This window comes from Drosophila simulans, chromosome 2L (assembly GCF_016746395.2).
Source record: "Drosophila simulans strain w501 chromosome 2L, Prin_Dsim_3.1, whole genome shotgun sequence".
NCBI lineage: Eukaryota > Metazoa > Arthropoda > Insecta > Diptera > Drosophilidae > Drosophila > Drosophila simulans.
Window position 1 is genome coordinate 5,227,847 of NC_052520.2, and position 19,243 is coordinate 5,247,089.

The 19,243-nt window shown below is 41.1% G+C and overlaps 6 protein-coding genes across 12 annotated transcripts in view; 4 read left to right on the top strand and 2 right to left on the bottom strand.

The window, feature by feature from the left end:
- The window catches only part of LOC6731059 (bone morphogenetic protein receptor type-1B), a 56,041-nt gene extending 44,383 nt beyond the window's left edge, over nt 1–11,658 (bottom strand). Inside the window, exon 1 of the mRNA XM_016178964.3 lies at nt 11,510–11,658. Coding sequence (XP_016023579.1) covers nt 11,510–11,567 — 58 coding nt within the window. The 5' untranslated portion in view covers nt 11,568–11,658. The remainder of the gene's footprint in view (nt 1–11,509) is intronic.
- On the top strand, nt 239–2,849 carry LOC123327483 (probable cytochrome P450 4ac1). 2 transcript variants are annotated; one of them, XM_044923948.1, is made up of 6 exons: nt 239–265; nt 1,063–1,165; nt 1,220–1,423; nt 1,482–1,563; nt 1,620–1,720; nt 1,780–2,849. In XM_044923948.1, exons 1-6 carry the CDS (start codon nt 254–256, stop codon nt 2,718–2,720), a joined length of 1,443 nt encoding a protein of 480 aa, XP_044779883.1. In that variant the 5' UTR covers nt 239–253; the 3' UTR covers nt 2,721–2,849. The 2 variants fall into 2 exon arrangements, with proteins under 2 accessions (XP_044779883.1, XP_044779882.1); XM_044923947.1 differs by lacking the exon at nt 239–265 and having other exon boundaries at nt 579–1,165; nt 1,780–2,847.
- LOC120285323 (probable cytochrome P450 4ac1) lies at nt 4,139–6,219 on the top strand. Its single transcript, XM_039297252.2, has 5 exons — nt 4,139–4,410; nt 4,466–4,669; nt 4,728–4,809; nt 4,866–4,966; nt 5,026–6,219. The coding sequence occupies exons 1-5, from the start codon at nt 4,209–4,211 to the stop codon at nt 5,964–5,966; spliced, it is 1,530 nt and encodes a 509-aa protein (XP_039153186.1). The 5' UTR covers nt 4,139–4,208; the 3' UTR covers nt 5,967–6,219.
- Nucleotides 6,501–8,651, top strand: LOC6731061 (probable cytochrome P450 4ac2). Its single transcript, XM_016179582.3, has 5 exons — nt 6,501–6,788; nt 6,847–7,050; nt 7,110–7,191; nt 7,247–7,347; nt 7,561–8,651. The coding sequence occupies exons 1-5, from the start codon at nt 6,584–6,586 to the stop codon at nt 8,502–8,504; spliced, it is 1,536 nt and encodes a 511-aa protein (XP_016023581.2). The 5' UTR covers nt 6,501–6,583; the 3' UTR covers nt 8,505–8,651.
- LOC6731062 (probable cytochrome P450 4ac3) lies at nt 8,705–10,530 on the top strand. Its single transcript, XM_002078185.4, has 5 exons — nt 8,705–8,943; nt 8,997–9,200; nt 9,251–9,332; nt 9,393–9,493; nt 9,555–10,530. Exons 1-5 carry the CDS (start codon nt 8,742–8,744, stop codon nt 10,493–10,495), a joined length of 1,530 nt encoding a protein of 509 aa, XP_002078221.2. The 5' UTR covers nt 8,705–8,741; the 3' UTR covers nt 10,496–10,530.
- A 318-nt stretch (nt 11,659–11,976) lies between the features above and the next one.
- Nucleotides 11,977–18,798, bottom strand: LOC6731063 (blastoderm-specific protein 25D). 6 transcript variants are annotated; one of them, XM_016178962.3, is made up of 8 exons: nt 18,158–18,798; nt 17,174–17,418; nt 16,721–16,940; nt 16,499–16,579; nt 14,219–15,980; nt 13,399–13,789; nt 13,224–13,335; nt 11,977–13,167 (listed from the first exon to the last, which is right to left on the bottom strand). In XM_016178962.3, the coding sequence occupies exons 1-8, from the start codon at nt 18,411–18,413 to the stop codon at nt 12,917–12,919; spliced, it is 3,318 nt and encodes a 1,105-aa protein (XP_016023584.1). In that variant the 5' UTR covers nt 18,414–18,798; the 3' UTR covers nt 11,977–12,916. The 6 variants fall into 6 exon arrangements, with proteins under 6 accessions (XP_016023584.1, XP_016023582.1, XP_039153145.1 ...); XM_016178960.3 differs by having other exon boundaries at nt 13,399–13,825; nt 18,158–18,797; XM_039297211.2 differs by lacking the exon at nt 18,158–18,798 and adding an exon at nt 17,485–17,617 and having other exon boundaries at nt 13,399–13,825.
- Between the last annotated feature and the right edge of the window lie 445 nt (nt 18,799–19,243).

Genomic DNA, 19,243 nt, shown 5'->3' on the forward strand with positions numbered 1-19,243 from the left:
TTGCAACGGCAGCAACTGCAACTGCGGCATTGCCATTTCTGCGCGCGCATTACAAACTTGGCTCAAATTAATTCCTCAAGCCCAAATGCGATCTGGCCAAGCTGCAGCTAATCAAACTTTAATCAATGCGGCATTTTGATGCGACATTGCTAGTTTTTCTTTTTTTCTGCAGCCAGTTCCATAGTTGGAACGATGGGAAAATATGCCGCTTTGCCTGGGAGGAAATTTGCCAAGAAATTGTTATTAATCTGGAATGGTCATATGGGTAAAAAAAAAAACTATCGTAAGCCAGTTTCAACTATTTCAAATGCTTCTCTAACAATTTCCATATCTGTCAAGTGCTTCAATTAATTATTATGACTTTTGATAGCAGGAGGAGTCATTACTTAAACTTTTGCTATGTATACTTATAGGCACTAATAATTAGCTAGCTCTACTGCCAACAAAAATAAAACCATATCGCTTTGAATTCGATAGCATGACATTATAGCCTTTATGCATTAACAAGCAATTAGTTTAATTTCTGACAGTCTAAAAGGTTTGCGTTTTAAGTGAAACTGTTTTTGTTGACACGACTAAACGCTTTAGTATTAACTATTAAGCGATTGCATTAAGCTTAAAAGATAATAATGAAAATATGACTGAACATTTAATGCCGGCCATACCATTCGTTATATAATACTTAAAATGTTGGAATGATTTAAAATGCAGTAATCTTTATACATAATCCAAAATTATAAATAGCCAAGTTGAGTATAAATAAGAATAGAACCCAACAGCTCCCAACCACAATAATTGAAATAATCCAACCAAATAATTGGCTTCCCAAAAACAGAAAGCTGTTTTCAGATTGTTATTGTTTTAAACAGTATTATGATTATTGCGGCTTGATATTATATGCCAAAGCTCAGTGGGTAGTGAAATTGCCTGTAGAACAGACCGACCGGAGAATTTCGCGACGAAATGTGGATCGCTCTGCTGGGGACCCCGATTTTATTGGCGGTCCTGACGCTTCTTCTAAAACAAATTAACAAAACCTACTTCATACTCTCATTAATAAAGCGTGTGCGAACCGAGGATGGCAGTCCATTGGAGAACAAAGTGGCCATAGTGCCGGGAAAAACGCCATTTGGCAACAACTTGGATATCCTGAACTTTACGCCAGGTTCGTTTTGTTACTCAATGGGTTTATAACTACTTATAAATTATTTAATTACAGCTAGTGTTTTTAATTTTGCGCGCGAATCCACGGCCAAGGCCGAGGGTAAGAATTATCTGTTGTATTTTCTATATGCACCCATGTATAATGTGGTCCGACCCGAGGAAGCTGAGGAGATATTCCAGAGCACCAAGCTGAGAACTAAGAACGTGGTTTACGAACTGATTAGACCATTTCTAGGAGACGGACTCCTGATAAGCACGGGTGAGTCAACCAATTTGTAGTGCATTATTATAGTCACTAATTAATCTATGATTTCAAGGTCACAAATGGCATTCCAGACGAAAGGCTTTAACGCCCGCCTTTCACTTCAATGTCCTGCAGTCGTTCCTGGGTATTTTCAAGTAAGTTTGAACTATCAATTAACTATTGAAATTGCTCAATTATACGTTTATTTTAGGGAAGAGTGCAAAAAGTTCCTTAATGTTTTGGAGAAAAATTTAGATGCTGAGCTGGAGCTTAAACAGGTTATTCCGCCATTCACTTTGAATAATATATGCGGTGAGCTGAATGAAGTGATCATACTAAATCATATTTAAACTAAGCCATACTCTTTATAGAAACTGCTCTGGGTGTGAAGCTGGATGACATGTCGGAGGGCAACGAATATAGAAAGGCCATCCATGCCATCGAGGAAATTTTAATTCAACGCGTGTGTAATCCGCTGATGCACTACAACTGGTATTTCTTCCTTTACGGAGACTACCGAAAGCATTCGCAGAATCTTCGGATAATTCACGACTTCTCCAGTCGCATTATCGAACGAAAAAGGCAGCAATTCCAGCAGAAGCAACTCGGAGAAGTCGATGAATTTGGAAGGAAGCAGCGATACGCCATGCTGGATACCCTGTTAGCGGCCGAAGCAGATGGTCAGATCGATCATCAGGGTATCTGCGATGAGGTCAATACCTTCATGTTCGGGGGATACGATACTACGTCCACTTGTCTTACATTCACCCTACTAATGCTGGCTCTCCACGAGGATGTCCAGAAGAAGTGCTATGAGGAGATCAAATACCTTCCCGAGGATAGCGACGATATCAGTGTGTTCCAGTTTAATGAACTGGTCTACTTGGAGTGTGTGATAAAGGAATCGCTGAGAATGTTTCCAGTAGTGCCATTCATTGGTCGCCAATGTGTGGAGGAGACTGTGGTGAATGGAATGGTGATGCCAAAGGACACCCAGATCAACATCCACATATACGACATCATGAGGGATCCGCGAAATTTTCCGAAACCAGATCTGTTCCAACCTGATCGATTTCTACCGGAGAACACAGTGAATCGTCATCCCTTTGCATATGTGCCTTTTAGTGCAGGCCAAAGGAATTGCATTGGCCAGAAGTTTGCCATTCTGGAGATGAAGGTGCTCCTGGCAGCGGTTATTAGAAACTTTAAACTCCTGCCCGCCACCCAGTTGGAGGATCTCACTTTTGAGAACGGAATTGTGCTGCGCACACAAGAGAATATCAAAGTGAAGCTATCGAAAAGGGTGAAATGAGGAATATTTCTTAGTATAATTTTAGGGAAAACGGTTTGCCAAAGAGTTTCTATTTGTAATATGTTTAAAGAAACAAATTAAACATTAAAACGATTGACACTCTAAAGAATGAACGCTTGTCTTATTATCTGACATTTAAAATAAAACGATTTATGATTAAATGATTGAACTAAAGATATTCTAACATGTATTTAATTTAATTAACACATTCAACACAATCGGTAACGTTTAAATAAATTGCTGGTTGTCTTTTTATGGAGAGGATTTATTGTACATTGTAATACATTTGAATGGTTGTAATTGTGAAACTACCGACTACTTTATACAGCTTTATATACAAATTAAAGCTTACATAAAAAACATCAAAATCCAATATACATATATATCGTAAATTTTTATACATAGACTTTCTAAGAACTAGTTGGCAGTGCAGTATTAGTAATTTAATATACCCATCAATTGCATGCGCCAAGGGAACATGTTTTATACTAAGTATCTATTGATTTTACAGAACTCAATTGTTCCGATCACTGAGTTCTAATCAGCTTCGGTCATTTATAGATCGGAGCTTAATCTGAGAGGTATTCGAACCTCTTACCGGAATATTATATAAACGTTGAAATGTTTTTGGAAATCCTGTTCGTTGTTCCACTTGTGCGACATTGCTAGTTTTTCTTTTTTTCTGCAGCCAGTTCCATAGTTGGAACGATGGGAAAATATGCCGCTTTGCCTGGGAGGAAATTTGCCAAGAAATTGTTATTAATCTGGAATGGTCATATGGGTAAAAAAAAAAAAACGATCGTAAGCCAGTTTCAACTATTTCAAATGCTTCTCTAACAATTTCCATATCTGTCAAGTGCTTCAATTAATTATTATGACTTTTGATAGGAAGAGGAGTCATTACTTAAACTTTTGCTATGTATATTTATAGGCACTAATAATTAGCTCTACTGCCAACAAAAATAAAACCATATCGCTTTGAATTCGATAGCATGACATTATAGCTTATATGCATTAACAAGCAATTAGTTTAATTTCTGACAGTCTAAAAGGTTTGCGTTTTAAGTGAAACTGTTTTTGTTGACACGACTAAACGCTTTAGTATTAACTATTAAGCGATTGCATTAAGCTTAAAAGATAATAATGAAAATATGACTGAACATTTAATGCCGGCCATACCTTTCGTTATATAATACTTAAAATGTTGGAATGATTTAAAATGCAGTAATCTTTATACATAATCCAAAATTATAAATAGCCAAGTTGAGTATGAATACAAACAGCTCCCAACCACAATAATTGAAATAATCCAACCATATAATTGGCTTCCTGATAACAGAAAGCTGTTTTGAGATTGTTATTGTTTTGAACAATATACCATAGTACATACAATTGATTATGATTATTGCGGCTTGATATTATATGCCAAAGCTCAGTGGGTAGTGAAATTGCCTGTAGAACAGACCGACCGGAGAATTTCGCGACGAAATGTGGATCGCTCTGCTGGGGACCCCGATTTTATTGGCGGTCCTGACGCTTCTTCTAAAACAAATTAACAAAACCTACTTCATACTCTCCTTAACAAAGCGTGTGCGAACCGAGGATGGCAGTCCATTGGAAAGTAAAGTAGTCATAATGCCGGGAAAAACGCGATTTGGCAACAACTTGGATATCCTGAACTTTACGCCGGGTTCGTAATGTTTTTTCAATGGGTTTATAACTACTTATACATTATTTTATTACAGCTAGTGTTTTTAATTTTGTGCGCGAATCCACGGCCAAGGCCAAGGGTAAGAATTATCTCTGGTATTTTCTATATGCACCCATGTATAATGTGGTTCGACCCGAGGAAGCTGAGGAGGTATTCCAGAGCACCAAGCTGATAACCAAGAACGTGGTTTACGAACTGATTAGACCATTTCTAGGAGACGGACTCCTGATAAGCACGGGTGAGTCAACCAATTTGTAGTGCATTATTCTAGTTACTAATTAATCTATGATTTCAAGATCACAAATGGCATTCCAGACGAAAGGCTTTAACGCCCGCCTTTCACTTCAATGTCCTGCAGTCGTTCCTGGGTATATTCAAGTAAGTTTGAACTAACAATTAACTATTGAATTTACTAAATTATTAGTTTATTTTAGGGAAGAGTGCAAAAAGTTCCTTAATGTTTTGGAGAAAAATTTAGATGCTGAGCTGGAGCTTAACCAGGTTATTCCGCCGTTCACTTTGAATAATATATGCGGTGAGCTGAATGAAGTGTTTATACTAAATCATACTTAAACTAAGCCATACTCTTTATAGAAACTGCTCTGGGTGTGAAGCTGGATGACATGTCGGAGGGCAGCGAATATAGAAAGGCCATCCATGCCATCGAGGAAATTCTAATTCAACGCGTGTGCAATCCGCTGATGTACTACAACTGGTATTTCTTCCTTTACGGAGACTACCGAAAGCATTCGCAGAATCTTCGGATAGTTCACGACTTCTCCAGTCGCATTATCGAACGAAAAAGGCAGCAATTCCAGCAGAAGCAACTCGGAGAAGTCGATGAATTTGGCAGGAAGCAGCGATACGCCATGTTGGATACCCTGTTAGCAGCCGAAGCAGAAGGTCAGATCGATCATCAGGGTATCTGCGATGAGGTCAATACCTTCATGTTCGAGGGATACGATACTACGTCCACCTGTCTAATATTCACCCTACTGATGCTGGCTCTCCACGAGGATGTCCAGAAAAAGTGCTATGAGGAGGTGGAAGGACTTCCCGAGGACAGCGATGACATCAGTATGTTTCAATTCAACAAACTAGTCTACTTGGAGTGCGTGATAAAGGAATCGCTGAGAATGTTTCCATCTGTGCCATTCATTGGTCGCCAATGCGTGGAGGAGACTGTGGTGAATGGAATGGTGATGCCAAAGGACACCCAGATCAGCATCCACATATACGACATCATGAGGGACCCGCGACATTTCCCGAAACCAGATCTGTTCCAGCCTGATCGATTTCTACCGGAGAACACAGTGAATCGTCATCCCTTTGCGTTTGTGCCCTTCAGTGCAGGCCAAAGGAATTGCATTGGTCAGAAGTTTGCCATTCTGGAGATGAAGGTGCTCCTGGCAGCGGTTATTAGGAACTTCAAACTCCTGCCCGCCACCCAGTTGGAGGATCTCACTTTTGAGAACGGAATTGTGCTGCGCACACAAGAGAATATCAAAGTGAAGCTATCGAAAAGGGTGAAATGAGGAATATTTCTTAGTATAATTTTAGGGAAAACGGTTTGCCAAAGAGTTTCTATTTGTAAAATGTTTAAAGAAACAAATTAAACATTAAAACGATTGACACTCTAAAGAATGAACGCTTGTCTTATTATTTGTCATTTAAAATAAAACGATTTATGATTAAATGATTGAACTAAAGATATCCTAACATGTTATTAATTTAATTAACACATTCAACACAATCGGTAACGTTTAAATAAATTGCTGGTTGTCTTTTTATGGAGAGCATTTATTGTACATTGTAATACATTTGAATGGTTGTAATTGTGAAACTACCGACTATTTTATACAGCTTTATATACAAATTAAAGCTTACATAAAAAACATCAAAATCCAATATACATATATATCGTAAATTTTTATACCCTTTCTAAGAACTAGTTGGCAGTGCAGTATTAGTAATTTAATATACCCATCAATTGCATGCGCCAAGGGAACATGTTTTATACTAAGTATCTATTGATTTTACAGAACTCAATTGTTCCGATCACTGAGTTCTAATCAGCTTCGGTCATTTATAGATCGGAGCTTAATCTGAGAGGTATTGGAACCTCTTACCGGAATATTATATAAACGTAGAAATGTATTTGGAAGTCCTGTTCGCTGTTCCCCTTGTGATTTTCATTTTTCGCAAGTTATGGACTCATTTGAATAGGACCTATTTCATCCTGAGTCTTTGCAAACGAATTCGAACTGAAGACGGTAGTTTGCTGGAAAGCAAAATTTACGTAGCGCCGAGCAAAACACGATTTGGAAACAACTTTGACCTCGTGAACTTTACATCTGGTAAGTGAAACCAAATCAGCAGTAAAACTATATTTAAATCGTTTGGAATACTTGACAGAAAGCATCTTTAACTTCATGAGAGATGCATCTGCAAAAGCGAAAGGTCGAAACTATCTCTGGTATTTTTTCCATGCACCCATGTATAATATTGTTCGCGCCGAGGAAGCCGAGGAGATATTGCAAAGTACCAAGCTTATCACCAAAAATATGATCTACGACCTTTTGAAACCGTTTTTGGGCGAAGGTCTGCTGATTAGCACAGGTATTTTTAAATTTTGTATCCTAATTCCTACTATTTTAAATAATTTTAAAACAATTAAGATCAGAAATGGCACTCTAGAAGAAAAGCCCTGACTCCTGCTTTTCATTTTAAAGTATTGCAGTCTTTTCTGATCATATTCAAGTAAGTTTACATAATGACAAATGGTTGTTAAGTTGTAAGCACTTCCTATTTTTAGAGAAGAGTGCAGTAAACTTGTGAAAGTCCTGCATCAAAGTGTGGATACGGAGTTGGAGCTCAATCAGGTTATTCCTCAGTTCACGCTAAACAATGTTTGCGGTAAGTTCAAGTACAAGAGTTATAAAACAATAAGGCTAGCATTGAAATACATACGTATAACTCAAGATCGGAATGACCAGCAAATATAGAAATTACTCTCTATCTCATTATCAATGAAATAAATGTGCAATGTTTATTGGTAAATCAAAGCAATTTTCACTGACCGTTTATTCAACTATGCAGAGAATTTCAGTGTGATTATTGTAATTGCAGAAACCGCACTGGGAGTAAAGCTTGATGACTTGTCGGAGGGTATTCGATATCGTCAGTCGATTCACGCCATTGAAGAAGTTATGCAGCAGCGCTTATGCAACCCGTTCTTCTATAACATAGTGTATTTCTTTCTATTCGGCGACTATCGAAAGCAGGTGAATAATTTGAAGATAGCCCACGAGTTCTCCAGTAACATCATAGAGAAAAGGAGGAGTCTCTTCAAGAACAACCAGCTCGGCCAAGAGGATGAATTTGGCAAGAAGCAGCGTTACGCCATGCTTGATACCCTGTTAGCAGCCGAAGCAGAAGGTCAGATCGATCATCAGGGTATCTGCGATGAGGTCAATACCTTCATGTTCGAGGGATACGATACTACGTCCACCTGTCTAATATTTACACTACTGATGCTCGCTCTTCACGAGGATGTCCAGAAGAAGTGCTATGACGAGATCAAATACCTTCCCGAGGATAGCGACGATATCAGTGTGTTCCAGTTTAATGAACTGGTCTATATGGAATGTGTGATCAAGGAATCTCTCCGCTTGTTTCCCTCGGTGCCTTTCATTGGACGCCGGTGCGTGGAGGAGGGTGTGGTCAACGGTTTGATCATGCCCAAGAACACCCAAATCAACATTCACCTCTACGAAATCATGCGGGATGCCCGGCACTTTTCAAACCCAAAACAGTTTCAACCGGATCGATTCTTCCCGGAGAACACGCTGAATCGTCATCCCTTCGCTTTTGTGCCTTTTAGTGCGGGACAAAGGAATTGCATTGGTCAAAAGTTTGCTATCCTAGAGATTAAAGTGCTTCTGGCAGCGGTCATCAGGAATTTTAAGATATTACCTGTTACTCTTCTCGATGATCTGACGTTTGAAAATGGAATTGTGCTGCGTACGAAGCAAAATATTAAGGTTAAACTGGTGCATAGGGCAAATAAATAAGCCAATAAACTTGTATATAGAGCATATCTACTTTTATAAATTCAATGGCGTCGTAGTATCCAAGCCAAATACAATTTATTATAACAGAACGTCAAAAAACACAATTACTAGAAATAAACAACCATTAAAGATTTCGATAACAAAGAGCTTTTTCATTGGCCTTTTCTTTTCGTTTCGTTTGCCTGAACTCAGTGGGTTTTCAAGATTGCAGTAGTTCGGTTCCCCAAAGCCCACAAAATGTGGATCGCTCTGCTTGGGTTTTCACTTTTGATTGGCGCCATTTGGTTCCTGCTGAGACAACTTAATAAAACTTACTTTATTCTTTCATTATGCAAACGAGTGCGAACAGCGGATGGCAGCCCATTGGAAAGCAAAGTGTTCGTTATTCCCGGAAAAACGCGATTTGGCAACAACTTGGATCTACTTAATTTAACGCCTGGTAAAAGGAAAGATTGGGTTATCTTTACAATTAATTATTAATATTTATTACAGCTACTATTTTTAACTACATACGAGAGTCCACCGCCAAAGCCAATGGACAAAATTATATATGGAATTTCATATTTGCACCAGAATACAATATTGTTCGCGCCGAAGACGCTGAAGAAATATTTCAGAGCACAAAAATTACTACAAAGAATATGGCTTATGAATTGATAAGACCATTTCTGGGGGACGGGCTGCTGATAAGCATAGGTGAATAATCGTATATAATCGTAAATATATAATAGTCCCAGTCGTTTTAGATCAAAAATGGCACTCAAGAAGAAAAACGTTGACCCCGGCTTTTCATTTTAATATTCTGCAGACTTTTTTGTCTATTTTTAAGTAAGAGTGATATTTCATAAGTTATTAACTACACAAATTATCATTAATTTCACTTTCTAGAGAAGAGAGCAAAAAGTTTATCAAAATACTGGACAAGGACGTTGGCTGCGAGCTTGAACTTAACCAGATAATTCCACAGTTTACTCTAAACAATATTTGTGGCAAGCATAATCATCTAGTTATGATATGAAATTGTATTATTAACTATATTTTCTTCTATAGAAACTGCGCTGGGCGTAAAACTAGATGACATGTCCGAAGGAAACGAGTACAGAAAGGCCATCCATGACTTTGAAATAGTTTTCAATCAGCGCATGTGCAATCCGCTGATGTACTACAACTGGTACTTCTACCTTTTCGGAGATTATAAAAAGTATTCCAGAATACTTCGTACAATTCACGGCTTCTCGAGCGGTATTATCCAACGCAAAAGGCAGCAATTCAAGCGGAAACAACTTGGCCAAGTTGATGAATTTGGCAAGAAGCAGCGTTACGCCATGCTGGACACCCTTTTGGCAGCTGAAGCGGAGGGCAAGATCGATCATCAGGGAATCTGCGATGAGGTCAATACCTTTATGTTCGGTGGATACGATACCACATCAACCAGTCTAATCTTTACACTGTTATTGTTGGCTCTGCATGATGATGTCCAGGAGCGGTGCTACGAAGAGCTACAAAACCTTCCCGAGGACATTGATGAGATCAGTATGTTCCAGTTCAACGAACTGATCCACTTGGAGTGTGTCATCAAGGAATCGCTGAGGCTGTTTCCCTCAGCTCCGATCATTGGCCGCACGTGCATGGAGGAAAGTGTTGTGAATGGTTTAGTCCTACCCAAGAATGCCCAGATTAGCATCCACATATACGACATCATGAGAGACCCACGTCATTTCCCGAAACCAAATCAGTTCCTGCCCGAACGTTTTCTGCCCGAGAACGCTGTGAATCGTCATCCCTTTGCATTTGTGCCCTTCAGTGCAGGCCCAAGGAATTGCATAGGTCAGAAATTCGGCATCCTGGAGATGAAGGTGCTCCTGGCCGCTGTGATTAGGAACTACAAACTCCTGCCCGCCACCCAGTTGGAGGATCTCACTTTTGAGAACGGAATCGTACTGCGCACACAGCAAAACATTAAAGTGAAATTCGAAGCAAGAGTCAAGTAGTGCATAATAAATACAAAACATTTTTCCTGTAAAAAGGCCTATATTGAATTCGCTTGATCATAACAGCCGAAAAGTAGACTATGAAATTTGAAATATTCAAAATACTGGTTGAAGTAAGAAATATGTAAAAAGCGTGCCAATATGTAAAATCGGCGTAGAAAATACGTGCTATATTTCAGAATTTGATTATAAGAAAAATTACATTTACTTGTATCCCCCAAGTACCAACTTAAACAAAACCTGTTTTTCGAGATGAGAAAAAACGAAAAAATTAAATGAAATGAAATAAAAATGAAAATGAAACATAAGTATGAAATATGAAGAAATGAATTCATAGAATATTCATAGAACCCGTATGTTAACAGAGTGCACTTCAATGTTTCAACGCTGTTATCAAACATGTTTCTACCGTAAACAATGTAATTGTCTATAATTATTTATAGAACCAATACGAAATCAAATGCACTTGCAGAAATTCCGTTTGTCTTATCTATTCTCTTTTCCAATTGGCAATGATATGAATATCCAATTAGAATTATACAGCAATGCCTGTTGCTGAGACAGTGTAGTACTTGACATAAACAAAAGTACATACATATATAAACAAAGCTACCACACATGGATTCCAATTTTTTACACAAACAATTTACTCGATAATATATGGTTTAAACAATTCAGCGGAAGAAGGTGTCCTTAACATTTTGCACCACATACTCCATGGCCTTGAAGACCTAATTAATGATTTTTCCTGCTTCGATTTGAGGGTGGACTTCATAGGCCTTGATAACAATATGGTTTCGCCAAGAAAATGCCTAATTTAATTATATATTTCTATTCTGCGCATCGAATAACAAAACAAACCGCACGCACACACACACACAAAGTCACATGCACTGGCAGTGCACCAAACACACACACAACAGCGCGCATCATGGAAAACCCTTGTATTCTGCAGCCTCCCGGAGATTCAGTTAAATTGCACTTAAGTTCATTCACTATCACTAAAACACTCACCAGTTGTTAAATGCACTAAAACCACATTTACACCGAAAACTAACAAAAAACAAAACATTTTAATCCAATTCGCGTTAACAGTACAAATAAACTTTAACAGCGCGTGCCCGATAGAGCTGGAAGACACATCGACGCGGTATCGATATTCCGATGGAGTCAACTATTTCATCGATATTATATTTAAAACAATTAAAAATGAAAAGACTAAAAACGTATTTTTCGAAATTTAAATTCCTAATTAAATAGTAGCGCACATTTTGAAGCAATAAAATAAATTGTTTATCGTATTAATATATAATTTAAAATTAAATGGTCTCAAACTTCATAAATCTTTTAATTTTAATGGGGTTAAGAAAAAAATTTTAACATTTCTAAAAAACTAATAAACAAAGTGTATTTATGAACAATATGTTGATACTGCCGCAACATTTTTAATTACTATTGAGAAAAAAGACGATTTATCACAATTTGGTTTTATAAATAATTGTATATTTGGTTTTTTTGTTGTATTTTTTTTTATACTTTTAAAAAGTAAACTTCTATTTTGATCGAAAGTATTGATTTAAGCACTGATTACACGAAATCGTGTGATTGAGGTTGAGGTTTTTCTCTTTACATATAAATCGAGTGAGTTATTGGGACGAATATAGATATAACAAAAAGTCGCGTTCGCAAAAGCAATATTGAAGAGTATTGGCTAACTTAAATCGCAATTTAAATACATAGATTCGTGTGTATGGTTACAGCTTTACAGGTCTTTTGTCGTTAAATATTACATCAATATCAATATCATAGATCATTTTTTACGCTCATTTCCATTTTCTCTATCAATAAAATTAACAACAATTCCGATGCATTTGATTGGGCACGTGATAAACATTGATAAACGTGCTCGCCTACTCAGACGCATAACAAATTTAAAATACTGTTTCTTCTAATATAATTAATATACGATAACTGTTTCAGTAGTCAATTATTAAGGTCAACATTGCACGAACATATACTACGTGGATACTTCATCGTATATGTCCAATCGAATATATATGCCTGTAGCTCGTGTAAATAGTTTAGTCGATTCGATTACTAGATGTGTTACAAATTGGTACACTAGTGTGGATTGTTCCTCATTTGCGCGTGGGTGAGTTTAAGTTTAGTTTAAAGTCACTGAAGTTATTGCTGCTGTGCTCTCGTGTCGAACAACATGGATTCACATTCATTCACAAAAACGCAACGTACGAATACGAATATGCAAACTTAATCTACCGAGTGTTGTATATGTCTAAACATTCATAACGATCTATGGATAGGTGCACGTTCGATGTCTGCCGATGCTGAGCACCCCTCCCTCCTATGGTTTGTCTTTTGCATAATTATCTATAAACTATATACGTTTGCCGGTGGGGCAAACTAAGGCATGCCGGGCAGTCCGCCGCCCACAAGGCGCTGCTGTTGCTGCTGCTGGTGAATAAGGTTCACCCTAGCTCGCTGCTGCTCCAACCGCTGCACCGTGGCCGTCAGATGGGAGTTCTCCACGTAGAGATCCTTCACCAGGATGTCGGCACTCTGCAGTCGCTGTGTCTGATCGGCTAGCAAAACACCCTGGGTCTCGATTCGGCTATGCAGATCATTGAGCTCCACTTGATGCTGCCGCCAGGATTCTAATAAATAAACATATAGATTAATTAATGGTAAGTAGGTAGTTTCTTCAACTTACGCTGCATCAGGGACTCCGTGTACTGCTGCTGCTGCTTGATGACATTCTGCAGATGGCGATTTCGCAGCTCCAATTGGTTCAGTCGCTGCTGAAGCGTTGGATGCGTGGTTCGCTAAAGAAGGGTCACCAGATACGATTGAAATAGGTTCTCTGATTTACAAAATCCATCGCTCACCGCATAGGCCTTCTCGAGCACGGGTCGCGCCTCCTGCAACTGCTGCAGTTCCATGACCAGACCGTCTCGCTGCAGACTCAGATCCTTGATCTGCTCCTTGAGGGACAGCTCGAAGAACTTAAGGCGCTTCAGTTCCTCCTTCAGTGCCGACGGACTGCTGCACTTCTCGTGGCTAAGGCAAGACGTTTTACTGTTGGATTCGAAGCTCTTGCCGGACGCCGTCGACGACGTCTCGCAATCGGCTATCTCTCCCTCCGATGCAGCCAGTTGGGGACTCTGGGACCGCTTGGGCTTGCTGATCGGAGCTGGGCCGGCATTGGCGCCGTAGGCGTTGCTGGTGCCACTGTTCGTAGGCGAAGGACCCGACTGAGAGCTTTCGAAGGGTGTAGTGCTAAAGATGGATGTTTCCGAAGTGGTGAGGTTATTGCTGTTTAAAGGACCATTAAATTGGCATGATTTAAAAAATAAAAACGCCTTTGAACGAATTGTTGAACATAAAGATGCAAAATGAAAACGTGGAATGAAACGAATGTGAAAAATAAGCAAACAAAACCATTTCCAGCAGCATTGAATAAAAGCGGCTTCATTGAAATCGTAAATCAATAAATTTCGAAAATGTGATGAATATTTTTATGAATATAAATTATATTTATTAAACAAGCACAAACATACACTTAAAAGGATTAAATTAGCTTATATTAGACATGGTTAGATGTGCGGGACAAAACTATAACATATATACAGGACATACAGTGCAAATTATGAGAAAGACACAGGGATGCTCACACCAAGGACACACAGAGAGGCTTCTCATACTCACCGGCTGGCTGTCTTGTGCGATGGTGAGCCTCCGAGCAGTTCGATGGCACTGGCGGTGGCTTCATCCTTGGAGTCAGCGAGGGATTTCGCCGGCTCTTGAATGGTGCTCTGCAGCCAGAGGTAGCTGATGGGTGAGCTGGCTGGACTTTTTCCCGCCTCGGCACTCAGTTGGGCTACCGACTCCGAGGTGAGTTCAGAGGCGCCCGTGAGGATCTCGACGCTCTCACCCAATCTCTGTCGCAAATCCTCGATCTCCGATTGCAGCGAGCTGATTTCCTGAGCCTTCTCCTCGAGCATTTGAATGGAACTCGAGCGCAGCTGGGCTGCCTCTGCTTCCAATTCGGAGTACTGCTGCTCCAGCATATCGCGCTCATCAATGGGCGAGAGGCGGCCATCCTTGCTGAACTGCTCCTCGTACTCGCGCACCTTCTCCATCAGCTCGGTGAACTTCTTGTCGCTCTCGTGCTGCTCATCCTCGTAGATCTGTCGCTCCTTCTCAAACAGCTGCCGCTCCTCGCTGAGTTTCGTTTGCCAGTAGTCCTCGCAATCCTCATAGGCACGCTGCATTTGCTCGAGACTGGTCTCCAGTTCCTTGGAACGGCTTTCCGGCGTGAGAGATCTGCCCTCCTTCGCAGCCTTGAGTTCCTTCTCCAACTCGGCCACCCGCTGTCGAAGGCTTGTTAGCTCCTCATCCTGGCTTTGACTTCTTTGCAGCTCGGAGTTTAGAGCCAACCAATCTCCACTATTGCTGGCATCGCTCTGCTCTCCTTCGGTGCACTTGCGCTGCTTACCGAGACGAGGACTCTCCTCTGTGAGATGTGTTTTGCTCGGCGAATCCCCACGCCTTTTGGTGGCCGTGGCCGCCGACTCCTGCTCCTCTTGTTTCTCCTGTTTTTCCTGCTTTTTAGCCTTGGTTTTCGATCGAATTAGTTCAACATTTAAGCTCTCGATTTCGATGGTCAGTTCGTCAGTCTTGTCACGCAACTGGGCGTTCTCCATTTGAAGAGCAGCCAGCTTCTCCATTAGCTGGAGCATCTCCTCCTCCTTGTCCTCGCTATGCCTTCTCGGTCGCAATGGACTGTGCTCCGGAGTGCCGCCAATGCTGCTCGACCTTTGGGCCAGTTCCTGGTTGAGCTTAATGTTCTGTTCGAGAAGCTCTGTGATTTGGATGTGAGCCTTTTGCTGCTCCGACTCAAGTTCCGAGTTCTCAGTGCGCACGAGTTCGAGTTCCGTTCTCAGACGGATCTCCTCCTGCTCAAGCGATTTAAGCTGCGCCTCCAGCTTGCCCGTCATGCTGGTCCAGTGATCGCGGTCATTAGTCATCCGCAGCGTTATTTCACGCACCATGCTGGCATGTCGTTGCTCCAGCTGCTGCACCTGCTTCTTGGAGTTATCCTCCAGCGACGCATGCCGCTCATCCACTTCCACGGCCAGCAAAGCCACCCTTTGGTTGGCCGCCTTATTATCGGCCCTCAGCTTGAGGTTCTCCTCGTGCTGCTGCCTGTAGGCAAGTCGGTAGTTGCCCAACTCGGTGGCCTGCAGAGCAGCCAGAGCGCGCAGCATATTCGATTGCTCGTGATCCCCATCGAGGCCACGCAGCTCCTCTTCCAATGCCTTAGTTAGCTGCTGCAGGTTCACCTCTTCCTCCTCATCGAATCCCAGGACGTGAAGTAGGTTGCGAGTGTTGGGTATGCTAGCCAGCTCCCAGGCTTCGATAATCCTATGCACTGAGATCGTCTCCAGTTGCTGCGGCGTCACGGTGTCTGTAAATCATGGCAATTAACAATTAGCGTGGGACGAATGAGATTGGCTTCGCTGTTGTATATACACATTTATTATACATATAGCCCAAGATACCAGGTGGGTGTGGGACTGGGATTGGAAGTGGGGAAGGGTGTGTGTGTGTGTATCGATAGTGTAAGCGAAAGCGTCGAAAGTTTGCTGTTTCTCTATATCAAATGGTTTTTCGAAATGAGAACAAGACATAGTTTCTGTTTTGGTGTGTTATTTAAAGAGGTAGAAACTTAAACATCAAGAAAATGGAACAAATTAGAAGTAAATATCCTTCCTAACTGAAATTGATTTATATGAAATCCTTAATTAAATAGATTGTCAATGCATTTCAGCTTTACTAGGGGTTGAAAATGTGGGATATGTGATTATACGAGTATATAGAACGAATCAACGGTGCGGCTACATAGGGTGCGATTAGATACCGAATGACTGGATTGGGGATTCGGTGGGTGTGGGGGTGTTGACAATTGCTTCAGAGCGCACAAACCTTTGCAGCATGACCAACGGCCGCCGTTGTAGCATCTCCAGTGCTCGGACGACGGTGCGGGATTGGCGGCCAGGCGATGGCCTACGGTGTGTACCGACAACAAGTGTTTTGCTTTTAACATTGCTTCAAACGTAATTTTGGCATTTTGGGCTAACAACAACAGGGGGTGGCAGGGACAAGGGGTTCGGCTAGTCTGGGATAGTTCGGTCGGAGGTAACTTACCCAGTGATTCCACGCTGCTGCTGTGCTGCGCCTGGCTCTGGATGGAAAGCTGTTTCAACTTGGCCGCTGCTGTCGGTGATGTAGTGGCTCCCGTGGTATTGCTGTTCACCTTCCGGCGTGCTGGCAGTGAAGCACATCGCTTCAGTTTGCTCCCGCTGGTGTGGACGGACCGCAGACGCCGGCTGCCAGGAAGATCGCTCTGGGAGGAGGAACGTTGCACCTGTGTGGTTTGGGAAAATAAGATGCTTATTGGTGCTCAACTATAACGAACTTATTCAATTTCATAGTGTATATTTTAAGTGCTTCATTTGTTTGCCTTGGAGTAGTTCTTAGCCATGTTCTACTGTATCAGCAATAATAACGATTAAACAAAATCTGTTTACTATGCAATTTTGCATATATAACCAGAAGTTGTATCGCCACTTCGTACGTGACTTGACAATCGACACTCACCTGAACTCCCAGCTCATCGCATCCGTTGAGGCTTCGCTGATTGTGCTGCTGCTGCAACTGGTCCTCGTCCGTATTGTCCGAGTCCGTGACGGATAACTCGTAGATTCCATGCTGTGGCCTGGACCGGCGACCGTATTTCTTGGTGCCCACGACGAGTTTGGGTGAAACCTCGCGATCGGAAGACTCCGGCGGACTCTCGATGTATGTGCTGGTTAGCGGCTCATCCGTAATCACCAGTGAACGCTCTGCAAGAGTCAATAGATATAGGTTAGCAGAGAACTGGAAGAGTTGTATGGATCTTAGGTGGCTACCAAAACAAGCGGCTAGCTTCTCAATTATCGGATCGTTTAACTGGCGGTAATACAATCGTGTTCCCATTTCGATTTAGACTAAACTGCTCAGGTGAATGAGTCGCGTATTTATACAGGACATCGTAACCAGCTACCTGATAAGGATCATGCAGGATCAGGTAGTCGAAGACAGTAGGGAGTCGTAAAAAAGTGTCAATTGCATCTATGATTTTATGACCGCCAGCTGCCGCCGTGCTAATCCGCGTGCTGATTATAATATTCGTACCCTAAGAGGTGTCCTAAATTTGCCCATAAGTTTCCAAAGCAGATAAGCGAAGGTTTGAAGTAAATGTGCATCCTTGCAAATTAGCACGTAGACTGAAACACTTCTTTGAGCATTAAGTAAGTCGTATGTCCATCTATAGACTGCTAGCAATATGCACATTACATCAGTGTTTTATTAATAGGGAAACCCACCCGGTTCCAAATCCGTGTCAAAATTGAATTACTATCTCTAATAAGTGGCTGGCAAACACTCCGTAATTATCTGATGTTGCTTGATGGGTAATTAAAGCGCAATTACAGATAAAACGTATGTTGTTTTATGAGAACCTGACGCGATAGCTTATAGCAAATATGATCTTTATCTATGTATGTTAATCTATAGCGTGGTCGATTCTTTGTGCTATCTCACCAATGAAACCCGATGACGTCGTGCCATCGAACTCGGAGCCCAGGAAGTTGAGTAGCGCCTCCTTGAACTGGCCAAAGGACACGCCCAGCTGGTGACTGCCGCCCAGGCTGGCGATCAGTGCGGATCCCTGATCACGGAGCTCCAGCAGTGAGCAGAGCTTCAGCAGGGACTTCTCGTCCAGAAGTCCACACTGCGTCTCGCAGCTGCGGAACATTTGGTAGAGCTTCTGCTCGTACGGATCGGCGGATACCTCCATTATCCGTAACCCGGGGAATTCAGTTTGCTGCCGTTCCAATCGATCGGCTGCTCAATTGCGTTTTCTCTTCGCTTTTTTTTCTTGGGGGGAAAATCCACAAACGCAGTCAGGGGTCGAAAACAAGAAAAGTGAAATATCGGGGTCTATGTGCGTGGGTGGCGGGGGAATCACGCGTGTTTTTTGGACAGCAGGCCGTTTGCGGGGTTACTAATACTACTAATCTATGATATGCACTTCGGAACGCAACATAAACACTCGCGAGTTTGCGGTTTTTTTGGGAATAGCGTAATTTCTAGCGAGTTGATAAAAAACAATAATGCAGTAATAGCGAGCACGGTGGCGCGCTCTGGAGGCCAGTAAGCGAACTTCCGACGAAGGTGGCACTATCGTAGACAATTGTTCCTATCGCTACACAACTATCGTCGGGATTTGAAAATGTATATTAATATATAAAATAACTATTCATTTACAAGGAAGAAATAATTGCTATCTAATACATCACTATCGTTGCTTGGAAAGCTTCAGCTTCGACCAGACCCCCTAATAAAGTAGAAAACTTAACATAAATTAATATCATACGATATAAACATTAGTTTTCCAATATAAGAGTATAATTACACAAGAAGTATATGAAATTGGAAGTGCTTCATAACCTAGTAAAATCTTGTGGTTATTTTTAAAATGCATTGTTTTGAGTACTGCTAAGCACTGCAATGAACTGCTTACGTCTTACAGCAAGCAGTGCACTAGGCACACACACATATATTGCTCGTCATTCAAACTTAAATAATTTAAATAAAAAAAAAACATATTTTTATTTTTAATTTTAA

What these genes read in the sequence shown, in the direction of transcription:
- LOC123327483 (XM_044923947.1), top strand. Translation starts at nt 964, where the DNA reads ATGTGGATCGCTCTGCTGGGGACCCCGATTTTATTGGCGGTCCTGACG. An exon ending in TATCCTGAACTTTACGCCAG is followed by an intron (nt 1,166 to 1,219) that starts GTTCGTTTTGTT and finishes ATTTAATTACAG; the next exon opens with CTAGTGTTTTTAATTTTGCG. An exon ending in CACTTTGAATAATATATGCG is followed by an intron (nt 1,721 to 1,779) that starts GTGAGCTGAATG and finishes TACTCTTTATAG; the next exon opens with AAACTGCTCTGGGTGTGAAG.
- LOC120285323 (XM_039297252.2), top strand. Translation starts at nt 4,209, where the DNA reads ATGTGGATCGCTCTGCTGGGGACCCCGATTTTATTGGCGGTCCTGACG. An exon ending in TCGTTCCTGGGTATATTCAA is followed by an intron (nt 4,810 to 4,865) that starts GTAAGTTTGAAC and finishes AGTTTATTTTAG; the next exon opens with GGAAGAGTGCAAAAAGTTCC. An exon ending in CACTTTGAATAATATATGCG is followed by an intron (nt 4,967 to 5,025) that starts GTGAGCTGAATG and finishes TACTCTTTATAG; the next exon opens with AAACTGCTCTGGGTGTGAAG.
- LOC6731061 (XM_016179582.3), top strand. Translation starts at nt 6,584, where the DNA reads ATGTATTTGGAAGTCCTGTTCGCTGTTCCCCTTGTGATTTTCATTTTT. An exon ending in AGGTCTGCTGATTAGCACAG is followed by an intron (nt 7,051 to 7,109) that starts GTATTTTTAAAT and finishes AAAACAATTAAG; the next exon opens with ATCAGAAATGGCACTCTAGA. An exon ending in CACGCTAAACAATGTTTGCG is followed by an intron (nt 7,348 to 7,560) that starts GTAAGTTCAAGT and finishes TTGTAATTGCAG; the next exon opens with AAACCGCACTGGGAGTAAAG.
- LOC6731062 (XM_002078185.4), top strand. Translation starts at nt 8,742, where the DNA reads ATGTGGATCGCTCTGCTTGGGTTTTCACTTTTGATTGGCGCCATTTGG. An exon ending in TCTACTTAATTTAACGCCTG is followed by an intron (nt 8,944 to 8,996) that starts GTAAAAGGAAAG and finishes TATTTATTACAG; the next exon opens with CTACTATTTTTAACTACATA. An exon ending in CGGGCTGCTGATAAGCATAG is followed by an intron (nt 9,201 to 9,250) that starts GTGAATAATCGT and finishes CAGTCGTTTTAG; the next exon opens with ATCAAAAATGGCACTCAAGA.
- LOC6731063 (XM_016178960.3), bottom strand. Translation starts at nt 18,413, where the DNA reads ATGGAGGTATCCGCCGATCCGTACGAGCAGAAGCTCTACCAAATGTTC. An exon ending in GCGATGAGCTGGGAGTTCAG is followed by an intron (nt 16,941 to 17,173) that starts GTGAGTGTCGAT and finishes CAAACCACACAG; the next exon opens with GTGCAACGTTCCTCCTCCCA. An exon ending in TGCTCGAGAAGGCCTATGCG is followed by an intron (nt 13,336 to 13,398) that starts GTGAGCGATGGA and finishes ACCCTTCTTTAG; the next exon opens with CGAACCACGCATCCAACGCT.